The 16,416-nt window shown below is 27.0% G+C and overlaps 1 protein-coding gene across 2 annotated transcripts in view; it reads right to left on the reverse strand.

The window, feature by feature from the left end:
* Positions 1–1,376: 1,376 nt before the first annotated feature.
* Positions 1,377–16,416, reverse strand: part of LOC101237767 (fibronectin type III domain-containing protein) — a 72,403-nt gene continuing 57,363 nt past the window's right edge. Inside the window, exons 12-19 of one of the 2 annotated variants that reach the window (XM_065817642.1) lie at positions 10,096–10,321; positions 9,806–9,903; positions 8,739–8,943; positions 8,358–8,651; positions 8,151–8,279; positions 5,484–5,792; positions 3,155–3,251; positions 1,377–2,609 (exon numbers count right to left, since the gene is read on the reverse strand). In XM_065817642.1, the coding sequence (XP_065673714.1) occupies positions 2,423–2,609; positions 3,155–3,251; positions 5,484–5,792; positions 8,151–8,279; positions 8,358–8,651; positions 8,739–8,943; positions 9,806–9,903; positions 10,096–10,321 (1,545 nt within the window). In that variant the 3' untranslated portion in view covers positions 1,377–2,422. Of the gene's footprint in view, positions 2,610–3,154; positions 3,252–5,483; positions 5,793–7,229; positions 7,433–8,150; positions 8,280–8,357; positions 8,652–8,738; positions 8,944–9,805; positions 9,904–10,095; positions 10,322–16,416 lie in introns of those variants that run through there. The other variant, XM_065817643.1, reaches the window with a different exon arrangement.

Raw genomic sequence — 16,416 nt, forward strand, 5'->3', positions numbered from 1 at the left:
TTCAATTTGTCAAGTAGTTTTGAGTAATTAACAATTAAAAGGTGCTGAATTTCATCGTGTTCAACCGATATATTATCCAAAACAGCAGTTGTGAATACGCTAAGAATCAAGCGCAGTGGGAAATCCTTTTTTTTTATGCGAAGTAATTCAAAACTCTATTACCCATTTGTGTTGATAATTCCATAACCCTGTTATAAGACATTAATTTTGACAAACACGTTTCATACTTTTAAGAATTATCAGTTGACTAATTATTCAGGTTGCTTTTTCTAAACTTCAACTACATTCATTATTTATATTCCCTTCTAAAACTAAGGGGCATGTGCCCTCCCGCCCCCCCCCTAACCACTTTTTTCTAAAGGACTTTTATTTGAAGAAAATTCAAGATATAGGTGAAGAAAATAAAAGATATAGAGGACTTTTTTTCGGAAACTGACAATTGTGCTCTCCTCCACTTTCATTAGGACATGACCGACGACAAACCCGTGTCGTCGGTCATGTTCTAATGAAACTATGTATAAATGAATTAAAATTTCAAACTTGACGGTTATTGTGGTTCACAGTGTTTTGGTTACAGTTCTGTTCAACTAAAATTTGGATACTTTTGGCAAAAGTTTTGATCTTGATTGAACACTACTCGCGCAATATTGGTTGTACAATACTAGCCTAAGCATAAAATTTTGATGATCGCGAAAAAAATCAAAATGCTTCAAAATGCTACCTATCGGAAGTTAAAAACAATTTCCACAAGTAAACAGTTTTTACGTCAAGTTGGATGTTTATTTGAGTAACTGCTTTTCCTAGAGCAACAACCCGGAACTCACACTACTTGTGACAATTAATTTTACTTCCAAAAAAAAAAGGATTCGTCACTGTAACAGTCTAGTGATTTTACTTATAAAAATATAAACCAAAAATTAATTTATTATTCAGAGTAAATAAATCTCAAGATTATCTTGATACAAGTGATATGGAAAAAAAAAAGTAACTTAAACTTTACTCAAGTAAATATTACATATATAATTTGAAAACGCGTAAATTTTTTTTACAGTAAAATAAGTTATACAAAAAATGCATCCTTATAAAGAGGGCACTTCAGAATCTAACCTGAATGAATAATAACATAGACTGAAATTAGGCACAGTTCGAACCCAATACGCAATTTTTATTGTCCACTCTTTGTTATCCGCCCTTTTGCTTCAAATAATTGGGAAATTATTGTATTGACAATTACTATCAACGTTAAAGATTAAAATATATATAACCAAATATTGTGTCACTATAAGTTGAAACCATTTTAAAGTCAATTAGTTAAAATAAACGTTGTCAGAGAAATAAAAAACAAAAATGCTCTTTTATACTTCATTAAAAGAAAATTTTAAAAACATAATTTATTTCAATAAAATATATAAACAACCTTTAAAATAAATACAATGTGTAAAAAAAAAAAAGTTCAAACAATAGCACGACATTTTGTTATAGCAATTGATATGATTTTTTTCAATACATTATCCTTTAAAAACACTCTAATGAAATTAAAAAACATATTTTTTTCACTTCTTTATTTGTCTACTTCCACGTTTTTTTAATATTTTGAACAGAAAACTTTTTTATGTTGACTAAAAAATATACTAATCTGCTATTTGAACCAGAGTTGTCCAACCAGGGGCACGCAAATTTTTCATTACTTTTATTATAATATTTTAATGTTTAAAAATTTTTATTTGTGACATTCATAGGCCTTCAAAGGCGTCAGCCTTTCGAACGGTCCTTACTGTAAAAAGGTTGGACCATTTCTGATTTAACAACTATAAAGTTTGGCATCTCAGATTTAAACAACTATAAACGTTAGAAATCTCTGATTTAAACAACTATAATATTTAATATAGCACTCCTAGTTTTATTCAAATTCAATTTTCTCATTTTAAAAATAAACTAACGTCGAAATAGCAAAAAGAAAAAAAAAATCAGAAAGTAATTTTGTAAAAACACAAAGGTAAGAAGTCGATTAGGTACTTAGTGAACCTTAGTTTAATAAAAAAATATTTTTAAATATTTTAATTACTTAAACTGATTTCGCTGTCATGAGAAACTTCTAAGCTTCCACAAATCCACGTTATCAATAATCACAATATAGATAAAATAAGCATAACATATGTACAATAAATACTGGAGATAACGATTTTTTGTTAAAATATTTCTCGAAAATAGTAATATAAAAGCAATCAATATCGAAATGAACTGTTTCCGTTTTGGTTAAAAAAATGAAAATTGTTTCATTTTCCTGCAATCACGCACATGACGAAATTTAGTTTTAAATAAAAATTCTTTTAAAGGGTTATCTCACTAAAGCAGTAAACTCGATGATTTAAATGCAAATCATCTCATGTTTGCTTTCAACATTAATCAATATTAATGATATTCAAACCTTAACTGCGTTTCCATTTTTTTTATCGTCACCATACTGTCCAATAAACGAACCATCTTCTTCAAATCTCGAGTCTTCAGCATAATCGTCTAAGCTATCTTTATCATCGTCACTATATAAGGCTTTTTTAGATATAGAATTCTCACTTGTACGTCGGGCTGGTGGTTTGATTTCAGTGTTTCTATAAAAAAACATGTTGAATAGAAATATAACAAGTTCAGATCTTATAACAGGTACAACAATATTCACTTTAAATTCATTCTATAAGTACAATAGTTTATTGCAAAAATTATTAAATAAAGTAAATTGAAAAATATGAAAATAAAAATATATTATTGTAAAAAGAATTTAAATTTACTGAAAAGTATAAACATACTTAATAGGCAGGATGAATAAAAATAAGCAATTGTTTTTACTCAGCGTTTTTGGAGTAATTGCTCAGCCTTACGTGAATAAAAATTTAAGCAAAATCCCTTAATTTTTTTTTCCACGAAAAGCTGAGCAGTTTACACAAAAAATGCCGAGTAGCTGTCTGTAACGTAAATAAATATTTGAGCAAAATTGTTAAAATTTTTATTTACGTTAAGCTGAACAACTACTGAGTAAAAGCAATTATTTATTTTTATTCAACCGACCCAATATTGTAATATCTAAATTTAGATGAAAAGAGATGACATAGATAAAATAAAATACAGTTATCGAGTAAAACTAAAAAGATAATTATACCCCAGCGGCAAATCATTGAGCTCTTTCATCTGATCATCAGCGTAATCTTTGAGCGGCTCGTTGTCCCATCCCCCTCTAAGCTTTTCCTTTTTATTAACTAAAATGATAGAAAGAAAAAACTGTGAACAATTTAAAAAGTGACAACATATAGATAACATATGTAATAAACATGAAGATCTAAATAAAAATAATGTAATTATTAAGTTTATGCAATACTAAAATATATAACTAATAATGTAATATAATTTATTAGTTATATATTTTATTTATATTATTATTTATTATATTTATTATAGTTTATTAGTTATATATTTTATTTACATTATTAGTTATATATTTTATTTACATTATTAGTTATATATTTCATTTACATTATTAGTTATATATTTTAGTTACTGTAATTAATATAAAACTCATATTTTTATTTTTATATCTATTTGATTTAACTTAAGTTCAAGCTCGTTTAAAAAGAAAAAAAAAAGAATTTATTATGATTTAATTCAAAGATTCATTTGGACTATTCTTTTTATTTAATTCAATATTTTATTTAATTCAATATTCAATATATATCTAAATCTTGTTCCAAAGATGTTTTTAGCATATAACGATTTTTAATGCATAATTTTTATGTGGATTTTTTTTTTTGTGTGCATAATTTTACATTTTTCTTTGTATAAACTATAATCAACCAGTGTAATAACCATTTTTCACTCCATTTACTAAGATTTAATAAATCCTTCTGCCATAAACAGTTATCGCTGTTATTTAAAATCACCAAAAACAATTTGCGTATTATCGCCGTACAATTTACAGCAATTTTTTATTTTTTATGGTATATCAACAATATATATAACAAACAGCAGTGGCCCCAATACTGAGCCTTGTGGCACTCCACATGTTACCTCCTTCCATTTATAAGTTGCGAGAACAACTCTTTGTTCTATTACTCAGATATGCTTTAAACCTCATTAGAACTTCATTTTCACAATATGCTTTTAACTTTTTATTTAAGGTGCACAGATTAAGCCACTGAAGAAAATATTTTTGCTTCATTATCAAGATTTTAAGATTTAAATGTAAAATTATGGCTAGTCATCATTTTAGATCATCATAGCACTTTGAAATATTTTATGTTTATAAGAAAAAAATAAAAAAGTTTAAAAACACACTTCCAACACCAATTCTAATGAATTTTTGAAATTGATGCAAATTTAACTTCATATTTGCTGCATCAAATTTGCTTTAATTTGTTGCTGTATCAAATTAGTAACTTTTATATATAGAGACACACTACACTCATAAACAGATTTTAAACTTTATCAACAAACATTTTGTTGCTTATGTACAAATTACATCTCCTTCCAAAATCAAATGGTATAACATCCTCGTTTATTGAATAAAGTGGTTAGAGATCAAAATTAAAAACTGCACCCCTCTCCACAATGAGATGGTATAACATCCTTATTTATAAAATAAAGTGTTTAAAGGTTAAAAATAAAAATTACATTCCTCTTCAAAATGAGATGATATTTCTACTCATTCTATAGAACAAAATGGTTACAGGTCAAAAATGAAAATACACCCCCTCCAAAATGAGATGATATAAAATCCTCATTTATTGAATAAAATAGTGGTCAAAAATAAAGTGGTTAGAGATAAAAAAAAAAAAATGGTTATAGATCAAAAATAAAAAAGCGGTTTGAGGTTAAATATACAAAGTGGTTATAGATCAAAAATAAAAAGTGGTTAGAGGACAGTGGTTAGAGGACAGTGAAAAAGTTTTTTTTTTGCTTTCCTTTTTGTCTAACAAACCATGCTCAATAAATTTCTGGTTTAACGCGTAATATATAATAACAGCGTTGATAAACCTATATAATTTCTGATAGAAAAACCTTTATATGGTAAGTGTTGAAATTTCATAACAAGTTATAATTTGTTTACAAGTTTTAGTGACACTGGTTTTAAAATTTTTAAAACAATAAATAAGAACAAAAAAGAACTTTGTGAGAAAAATAGTGTTGAAACCAAGCAATGTTTTTATTAGACTGCTGCACTTAGAAATTTTGTTTTCTTTTAAACTAAATCTTGTTTAATGACTGTTATCTTTAGATCAATTATATTAATAACAACTCACAACATAATTGACGCTTGTGGAAAGTAAACTTTATTTAGAAAAATTAAAATTTTAAGAACATAAAAACAAATAACATCAATTCAAATATATTTAAATAAATTTATTACAAAAATTAACCTTAAATAACCTTGTGATATAAAATTTCTCTAAATTTCGTATTTTAAATACACAAACAAAAATTAACTTTTCCTTTACCTGGATATTTGCCTCCACCATTACAAAGTACACAACACAAGATAATACAAACAAGAATGAGGATTATCAGCACAATGACAAGTACTATAAACCATAACTCTTTGTAAAATGGAACAGGGTGAAAATGTTTAATAGGTAATGCATCTGGATCATTTGGATGTCCATATGTATTGTTACTTTTGTCACCTTTGCCCATACCATTTTCTCCTACTGCATAAATTCTATATACTACAGTTTCAAGTGAATCTAGCAAAACCCAAGGCATGCCAGGATAACTTGATGTCTTGTTAAGAGGATTTTTTGCACTACCTGTATGCATATATATATATATATATATATATATATATATATATATATATATATATATATATATATATATATATATATATATATATATCTGTGTGTATCTATGCATACATACATATATATGTATATATATAAGATATATATACAACCCTTAGAATTAGAAAAAATGAGGTTGGCAATTATTTGCCGACCTCATTCTTTTAGAGGTTGACATCAGGTCGGCAAATAAAATTTAATATGAAGATCTTACCATAAAACATAGAAACGAGGTTGCAAACACTTCTGGGTCAACATTGCAAAATGCCGATCCTAATTCCAAGGACTGTGTGTGTGTGTATGTATGTATATGTATGTATATATATATATATATATATATATATATATATCAGGCCTTGTTACGAGATTTCGCTGCGTAGCGAAAATGCGTAGCGCATTTCTAAGTAACTCAACTCAGCAAATATATTTTGCATCGTTAGAAGTTATATTGCGTCACTAGCGTCTTTTCAAGTACCGCATTGTAATTAAAGTTATTTTATTAACGCGTTAAAAATCATACAAATAGTTTGTTTTTTTCTCACTATAACAAAAGTTACAAATAAAAGTTCTTATTAAAAAAATCATTTTTATTATTTTTTTCAAATATGAACTAAATTTTATTTTGAAAAAAATATTTTTTTCATGAAACGTAAAATATTTGTTTATTTTCTTATGATTTTATATTTGGTTTTTGGTTATTTTATTAACTGTTAATACATTTTTTCTTATTTAATTTGTGAACTCTTTTTAATAATGTTTTTAAACAATAAAGTTTTTTTTTGTTATTTATCAGTTACCGATAACATATTTGTGATCATAATTTATTTTCATAAATTAAATGAACGTCATTAAAACTTTACGTTATTGAATTAACAATAAACAAAATATCTTATTAATAAAATATTTACATCAAAATAAATCGTGCATTTTTTAAACTTATTATGACTAAAAATAATTTTTATATTTAAAAGGAATTTATATATTTAATTACTTAAGATAAAACTTAAAACACTTTTTTTTTTAACTAATTTTTAATAACAAAAAAAAAATTATGAAACAAACTGTTTCTTTAACAAAAAAATCTATTATTTTACAATTGCGGTTAAATTTACTTATGACTTTATTTCTTCTGAATAAACGTCACGTTAACGGTAATCAAAAGATAATTTAAATATTCTAAAAGATATAAGTTTTTGCGTAGCGCAAAACTGCTGAACGCGTAGGCAAATCGCCTTTTCGCAAGCAAAATGGGAGCTGCGTAGCGCTTCTTAACAAGGCCTGATATATATATATATATATATATATATATATATATATATATATATATATATATATATATATATATATATATATATATATATATATATATATATAATATAGCATATTTATGTAACAAATTGTTACCATATTTTTGTTACATTAATTAAATGTGAATTTTCAGAAAAAGAAGAAAAAAACAAAGAAGAATGAAAGCAAATTTTGCTGCCCCATGCCAAACCCTCAGTCGATGTAGTAGCACTCCACTGCAAGTCATGCTATTTGTCAGTCAATGTATGTACTGAAACCCCCGGCACCAGGTTAATTCAGTATGACGTCAGACTGCTCACCTAAACCAGCAGTATGAAATATATATATATATATATATATATATATTTATATATTAATATACATATTATAAATATACATATATATGCATGTATGCATATATACACACAGATATATATATATATATATATATATATATATATATATATATATATATATATATATATATATCAACCCTCAGAATTAGGGTCAGCATTCAACAACGATGACCTAACTGCCAACCTTAAAGTGTAAACCTCATTTTTCTTAATTCCAAGGGTTGTGTATATATATATATATATATATATATATATATATATATATATATATATATATATATATATATATATACTATATATATATATATATATATATATATATATATATATATACATATATATATATATATATATATATATATATATATATATATATATATATATATATATACATATATACATATATATATATATACATATATATATATATACATATATATATATATATATATATACATATATATATATATATATATATATGTACATATATATATATATATATATGTATATATATATATATATATATACATACATATATATATATATATAATATATATATATATATATATATATATATATATATATATATATATATATATATATATATATATATATATACACATATATATATATATATATATATATATATATGTAATCAAACTTATTAAAGAAAAAAGTTTACCATCTGGTATATAGTAGATATGATATTGATTTGGAAGGTCTCCTTCATAGTTATTTGGTAATTTAAATGTGATATTTAGAAATGTTTTATTTACAACAACAACATCAGGCATAGCTGGTTGACCCGGCACTATAATTGATATTAAAATATAACTTATATTAAATATATTTTATTTATTTAAATATGAAAGACTTTTTAAAAACTCACCATCAGGGTATGTAACAGAAACACCTTTAACTACCCAAGGCTTTCCTTGTCTTGTTTTGGTAACTGCAGTAACCTCAAAAGTATAGTAATTTAACTTTTCCAAATCGTAAATGTAAACTTCTGTTGAATCGCCATTTAATTTTTTATTAATCTTTTCAGAAGGATTGTCAAACTTATAATATGTAACTTGATAAGCTGTAAGTGCTTCAATGGGATCAATAACAGGAGGATCCCAAGTAAAATAAACAACACTTCCAAAAATAGCAACTCTACCATTTCTAGGCATATCGATATCTTAAAAGAAAAATTATTGAATACAGACCTCCCTTTTTGACCTTACTTTTTTAGCTCAATTAAATAATCAAAAAAGTAAACACTAACATTCCAAAATCTTTTGTGAAGTTTTGACAACTATTGGTTGGCAAGGAGTTCCAGCAACTTGTTCATTTAAAGCACTAACAGTAATTTCGTATTCTGTTGCAGCCATCAAACTACCTAATGTTACATTATTTGTGTTCACATCAGTCCAACTGCTAACTGCTAGATTGCGACGATATCTTGATTGTACATTAACTTTATGAAAAATCTAAATTTAAATATAAACATTTTAAAAAAATATTATTTTATACAACATGTTACTACATAACCTGTTATATAGCTACTACATTGCCCGCTACTGGGAACTATGTAGACTATTAGACAACTAATTTACTGTCTACTGTAATAATAGCTATAATGTAATAATGTTACTAATAGACTAATGGTCTAATATACTGGGAACTATATAGACTATTATTAACTATGTAGACTACCTATGTAGTAGGTATTGTAGCTACACTACATAGCTAGCTACATAGCTACTACATAGTCTGTGGCCTGCAACATAGCTACTACTTAAGCATATAGCCCGCTGCATGTCTATTTAAAAAATATGATACACAATGTTTTAAATAAGTTTAAATAAAATATATTACGTTAATTTAAGTAATGTAAAAATAAAAAATGCAAAATTAAAAAACAACTTAATTTAAAAATAATAAATTTATTACTTATTAATTATTATATAATTAAATATATTACTTATTTTTGCAATATCAAATTAAAAGCTGCTGAAGTTAATTTAATTTCACATCAATAAACATCAAATAAAATTGAAAAATCTTTCTTAATTTTTTTTGCTAAGATCTCTTTCAGATTGATAAAAACAAAATTCATTTGTTACTTATTTCTCTATGCAATATAGTTTTTGAGTTTAACTTGGAAAACAAAAAAGTCTACAGTCAAACAAACAAATATACTCTATGTTTTTATAATAAGAACGTATATAAGAAAGGTTTTAATCTTCCTTTTTTCAAAGTTTTTATTATAAATACTACAATATGAAAAAGCATTAAAAATTTCATTAAAAAATTGGAAAATGTTTATTATTAAACATTTATTCAACTTACTCTGTATCCTGTAATGGATGGTATAGCATCCCATGCCAAATCAACACAACAGTGTGACACAGAAAGTTGTCGAAGATTACTGACAATACCTTCAGGAGCTGATTTATAAAATAAATAAAAAAAATTATCATTAAGAAACAAATTATTATTATTTGTTAATAGCACTGGGCTTTAACCAGAAATAATAACTCATTTCATGACAATATGAAAAACCTGGTACCCAGATTACAAAAAAGTAAAACTCACAATTTTTTTGATATTGCAAGTTTCCATCAATAAAATAATCAGACCTTTTCCTCCAGATTTAAAATGAAACTCTTTGTTTTCCAAATTTGAACCATAATCATTGGTAGCAAATACTTTTACATTAAACTCATTATTAATGCCTGGTTGAGGCACTTCAAACATTTCTTCATTCCCATCAACTTTTATAATAGTTACACTGCCTTCATCCAATTTGTTAAAGTTTACTACCAATACAAAACCTGGTCCTGGTTGATCCAAAAGGTCCAGTTTCTTAAAAAGTAAAAAAAAAAAAAAGTTATCTGCAATTTATTTATTTTCGAAAATTTTTTTTAATTTTATTGAAAAATATTATTCACTACAGTAGATTAATAAACCACCTTTGCTATAGGAAGTAAAAGTAATCCATGACTACAACCAGTAATGAGTTTTAGAAGCTACCTGTTTTATTTATGTTATATGTATATATTGTGTTATATGTCAAAATTGTTATGTGTATATATTATACTATACTTTAAGGAAAAAAAACTCAAAACTTAAAAAAATCGATAAATAAAGATAATTTATTTCAGTTATTTTTTTGACAACATAGGTTACTTTTTGACAACATAGGTTTTTCAGAGCGTTATTATTTTTTATCACATATTTTTAAGATATTTGAATTTTTTTTATATTATAAGCCTAATTTTATATGTATATACATATATAAATATATATATATATATACATATATATATATATATATATATATATATATATATATATATATATATATATATATATATATATGTATATATATATATATATATATATATATATATATATATATATATATATATATATATATATATATATATATATATATATATATATATATATATATATATATATATATATATATATATATATATATATTAGGGCTGTCCAAAAAAATTTTTTTTTTCAGATTTGATTGCATAGTTGTTTATTTTGTGCCATTTGACATAGTAATTAACTGTGCAAAAAATCTTTCCAATCAGATAATGTTTAGGGGGTGCTCAATGACCATAAAGTTTTACGAAAAATGTGAAAAACATGGAAAAAGTAACAAAGTTCCACAAATTTCTAAAACCCGGTTAATTAGATTTTTCAGATTTGATCAGTTTTAATTATCTCTAAATATTAAATTCTGAATACAAATTACAATCCACATCCACTTTAGACTGGTTTATTAGCAGAGAAATTAATGAAATAAAACACTGCAATACGACTAAAGTTCTGCGGTTTTTGTTATATCAGAATTTTTCCAAAATAAAACACTAGGATTTTTGACTCTTTGTCATTGATTAAAATACGAATTATAAACAAAAAAACATATGAGCAATTAACATTTAATTATCGTAATGTTATAGTTTGTGCAATGTTAATGCTAGCGAGGACTATAACTCTTCAGAGTACACTTTCTGGCATCTGGCACTCGCTTTCTGTGATCCTCAACCACCTGAATTAACCTCTGCATTTCAGATTCATTCCTTGTAATCGATTCATTAAACATTGACATTAAAGCCACAGATCGTTCGGCAGCATCATTTACTACTTTCAATGAATATACTAAATTTTTTCCTTCTTGGTATTCTGGGGAATCATTCCAGGTAGCTGGATCGTTGTTGAACAGAAAATCAATATCAACCTTCATCGACCGCAACGCACTTGCTGAAACTGATGTCACCAGCATGTCCAGAGATTTCTTCTCTAGACTTTCAATGTTCTTTAATTTGATCAACCTTTCAGACCAGTTCTCAGACTAGCAAATAAGCAAAATTCACAGAGATTTTTTTCCTCTTTTGTGGTCAACTTGAGCTCTTCACGAAATAAATAAATCTTAAAACAATAAATAACCTTGGCCATCCAGCGAGCCATGTGATAAGCACCAGGGATCTTGAAATGATAATTTTTCTCTTCTTGATCAGGCAGTTTTCCAAGTATTAACAGACAGAGATCCATGATTTCTTTGTAGTCATCCCTTGGCATTTTAACATGCAGGTTTTCTTTGAGGAATGCAATCACTTCATTTTGTAGTTCTTGCACCAGGGGTATTTTCATTCGAATGTCATCCAGACGTTTAAAATTTCCTTGATTAACTTTGGGCCAATATTGCTGAAATCTCTGGAAAAGAGGTATGTTGGGACCAGATGATGGTCCAAATAGTGATCCAAACACTCCTGCTACTATGATATCATGAACATGGTGTCTGCAAGCGAAATATAACAAATCTCTACCTATATGTTTCTCTAGAACTACACATGCACCAATTTTGGAGCCAGTGTTAGAGGCTGTAGTATCAAAACTCATTCCAATAACATCACCAATTATGTCCCAGAAATTAAGCAGATGAATAACTGCTTTTGCTTGGGCTTCTCCAGTTCCAGCTGATAGTTTTGCTATTCCAAGTATTTTGTCAACATTGTGACCTGTCACATCTACAGATAGCCGGTCAACATTTGCTTTAGGGGCTGCAGAATTTGTACGATCTATCATCAGTTTGCCATCCCAGTGGACGATTAATGGTGGTTTGTCCAAATCGCAGAATTCAGTTCGAACAGTGGCTTCAATATTTGATCGATGATAGGTTCGTTTTCTACGGACTGTAGAACGTGACAATGATCCATCATCGAGGTTCTGTCCACCAGCCCTTGCAATTGCTGCTGCTAGTATAGTAAATTTTGTGTCAGATAGATTAATTCTGTCTAATGTTGATGAAACATCAGGCGAGTCAAGAATTGTATCTAAGATACATTGTCGTTTTGGAGTACTTGCTAAACTTGATTCAGCTGACCCTGAAGAACTTGCTTTACTGACTTGTTGTCTGTAATAAACAGGGATTTCTATCTCAAAATCTCTATCAACCATTTTGTCATTATCAACAGCATCGTTATCGTTGTCATCACTATAACTTTCGTCATGTAAAGGTTCAATAACAGGAACTATTGCACTCGCACCAGATTGTCTTTGCTCTTCTTTTAGCTTTCGTTCTCTCTCTGCTTGTTTCCTTGCTTCATTTCTTTCTTCTAATTTTGAAAGTTCTTTGTCCTCTCCAAACATCACCATTTTTCTCTGACATCTCTGATCCAATAAAAATTCTTTATCTTCTTCAATTCTGATCATGGTTTCAGCATCCTTGTGGGCAATGTCAAAAAGTAGGCCAATGGTGTCTGTAAATGATTTCTCTCTCGATTTCTGAGAATCTGACAATCTGGATTTTTTTTTTTTTATTAATTTAAATTCCTGGACTAAAGTTTTCAACTTTAAGACTACATTCGGATGAAATGCTGTCGGAATACGGGCTTTATTCCAAATAATAATCAGTTCATCAACAGTTGTTTTAAGACTTTCAGGCACTGACTTTTTGGTTGAATTAAGATGATAAAAAAATGTTTTTAAAACATCAGATGGTAAGGGAAGAACTTTATCTGGAAGATTTGGCTCTGGTTATCCAATTAAAAAGATTTTGGTTTGAAGTCGTGTAGAGATAGTAACTCGAGATGATGCTGCCATTTCAATGATAACTGAAATATTATGAGAAAATCAAAACTCAATACCATATTATACAAACTTATCATTCAGTTGTTGGTTTATGCAGCTGCAGCAATATATTATAATAATTATTACTAAAGAAATTAAATAAATATTTTCAAATTAGAAATTATTATTATCTGCACTTAATAACAAACAATACACTACCAGACTACCATGCTAGTTTTCTGTAATAGGTTACTAAGGTTAGGTACTATCAAAATATTAATACATTTGTTGTCAAACTGAAATTCCAAATAAAAATAATATTTATACTTGTAAACCTTTTTATTCTGTTTGAACAAATTCTAAATTGAGTTAAATAATAGTATTAAAATTATGAATACAAATTTTAACAAAATGATATAAACACAGTTGTTTTAAACACTAGCAGACATTTTTTAGTCTGGTGCCCTGATGACAGTTAATCTGCTGCACTTTAATTAATCTATATAGCACGCAATCAGACAATATTTCAGTGGAAAAAATCTAACTAACCAGGTTCTAAAAATTTTTGGAACTTTGGAACTTTTTACACGTTTTTGACGTTTTTCGTAAAACTTTATGGTCATTGAGCACCCCCTAAACATTATCTGATTGGAAAGATTTTTTCCACAGTCAATTACTATGTCAAATGGCACAAAATAAACAACTATGCATTCAAATCCGAGAAAAATTTTTTTTTCCTGTGTTCACATGAACAGCCCTAATATATATATATATATATATATATAATATATATATATATATATATATATATATATATATATATATATATATATATATATATATATATATACATGTATATATACATGTATATATATATACATTTATATATATATATATATATATATATAAATATATATATATATATATATATATATATATATATATATATATATATATATATATATATATATATATATATATATATATATATATATATGTATGTATGTATACATATATAAATACATACAGAGCAATTCCACGACGGTCTCACAAAAATTGATAAAATTAAACCAACCTAATATAGATAATACTATATATCAATAGAAAGCTCTACTTCTTCTCTTTCAGAAAATATATAGCTTACTATGGTATGCCGCTATTATAAAAAATAATATGGGCTGAAACAGAAGGTAAAAGTAGGCGTTTTTGCAATAATTTAATTCATTTTTAATCGCCAAACTTCAATTGAACCTATAAAAAATTCAAAAACTGTCTTGCTCATTGCAATCAAGCTTTTAGCTGCACTAATCATTCCTACTTATGATAAAAACATACTTATTGCCAGACGAATTCAGAATACCATTTGTTTTAATCAAATGCTATTACCACTATTGTCACGTTGTGACAATTAGGGTACCAATAGTTTTATTTCTAAGACTACCAGTAAAATTTAGGGTTTCAAAAATCCAGCGCAATGAGAACTCAATCTATTACATCTAAAAAAATACTAACATGTTTAAAAAAATAATTAGCTCAAGTTATTTTTAGAATCTTTTTCTGTCACGCCGTGATGTCACGGCGTGACAATTTTTTAACAACATTTAAAACAAAATTTAAAACTGCTAAACTGAAACCACAACTTAGTTTTTATCAACTTTAAGGACCCAGATTATTGAGTGGCCTACTTTCTTTTACATTTTCTACAAAAACTACAAATTATAGGTATGTTTTGCAAAGGCAACATTTGGAGGATGAATGCTCAGTTATCCTTGAGGCTCTCTTTTGAGATACATAGAGCCTCTCTAAGGGATAACTGTAACTCCATTGAGCCTTGATGTAATACGTGCATCTCCATAACTAATGTGTTGCCTTTTTTTTAATCTTTCAAGGGTTTAACATGCCTCTTACTCATGCTGAGCGTCAAAAGAAATATCGTGAAAGGCAGTTAGAAAAGTTTGGCGAAAAAGTAGTTAAAGAAAAAGAATCAAAAAAAAGAAAAGAAAGAAGACTCGCTAATTTGGAGGCTGAACGAGAAAAAGAAAGGCAGCGAAAGAGAAAGAGCAGACAAAAAAGAGCAGAATCAAAATCTGTAGCTGTTACATCACCCCCTTACAAATCTGCAAGCACTCTTGGAAAAGCTGTTAAGAGAGCTGAGTCAGCACTACCAAAATCACCCAGAAAGAGGGCTAAAGTTGTACAAAAACTTTTAACAAAAATGAATGAAATCCCAAGCCCAGAAAAAATACTTAGTAAAAATGCATTAGATGCTTTAACTGTAAAATTGGTTCTTGATTTTTATCAGTGTGATGATATATCCCGTCAAGCACCCGGTGAAAGAGACACCATTGTGGTGAGATTAAAGAACAAGAAAGAAACTGTGCAAAAACGTCATTTGTATATGAATGTTAATGAAGCTTATGCTGTTTTTAAAAGTGATTATCCTGAAGAATCAGTCGGAAAATCAAAGTTTGCTAGTTTACGCCCACCAAATGTGCTTTTGTCTAGTTCAATGTCAAGAAACGTTTGTTGTTGTCAACAGCATCAAAATATAATTCTTATCCTTGAAGCCTTGCACAAGTTTGATTCGAATTTTCCATTGTATTCACATGAATTTCCTCTTAGCATTGTATGTAATAGTGAAAAAGACATTTGTTATAATAATATGTGTACAACATGTAAAGATGCTGCAAAGTTTCATAATCTATTTGCCTTGAATGAAATTGACAAGAATAAATGCATTACATGGTACCAATGGGAAAAAGTTGCAAAAGGTAATGGAAAGGAATATATTAAAAAAATTGAAAAAAAGGGAAGCGTTGATGATCTTTACAGCACCTTATCAAAATTTGTACCTTCATTTCTTTGGC

This window comes from Hydra vulgaris, chromosome 14, assembly GCF_038396675.1.
Source record: "Hydra vulgaris chromosome 14, alternate assembly HydraT2T_AEP".
Lineage (NCBI taxonomy): Eukaryota > Metazoa > Cnidaria > Hydrozoa > Anthoathecata > Hydridae > Hydra > Hydra vulgaris.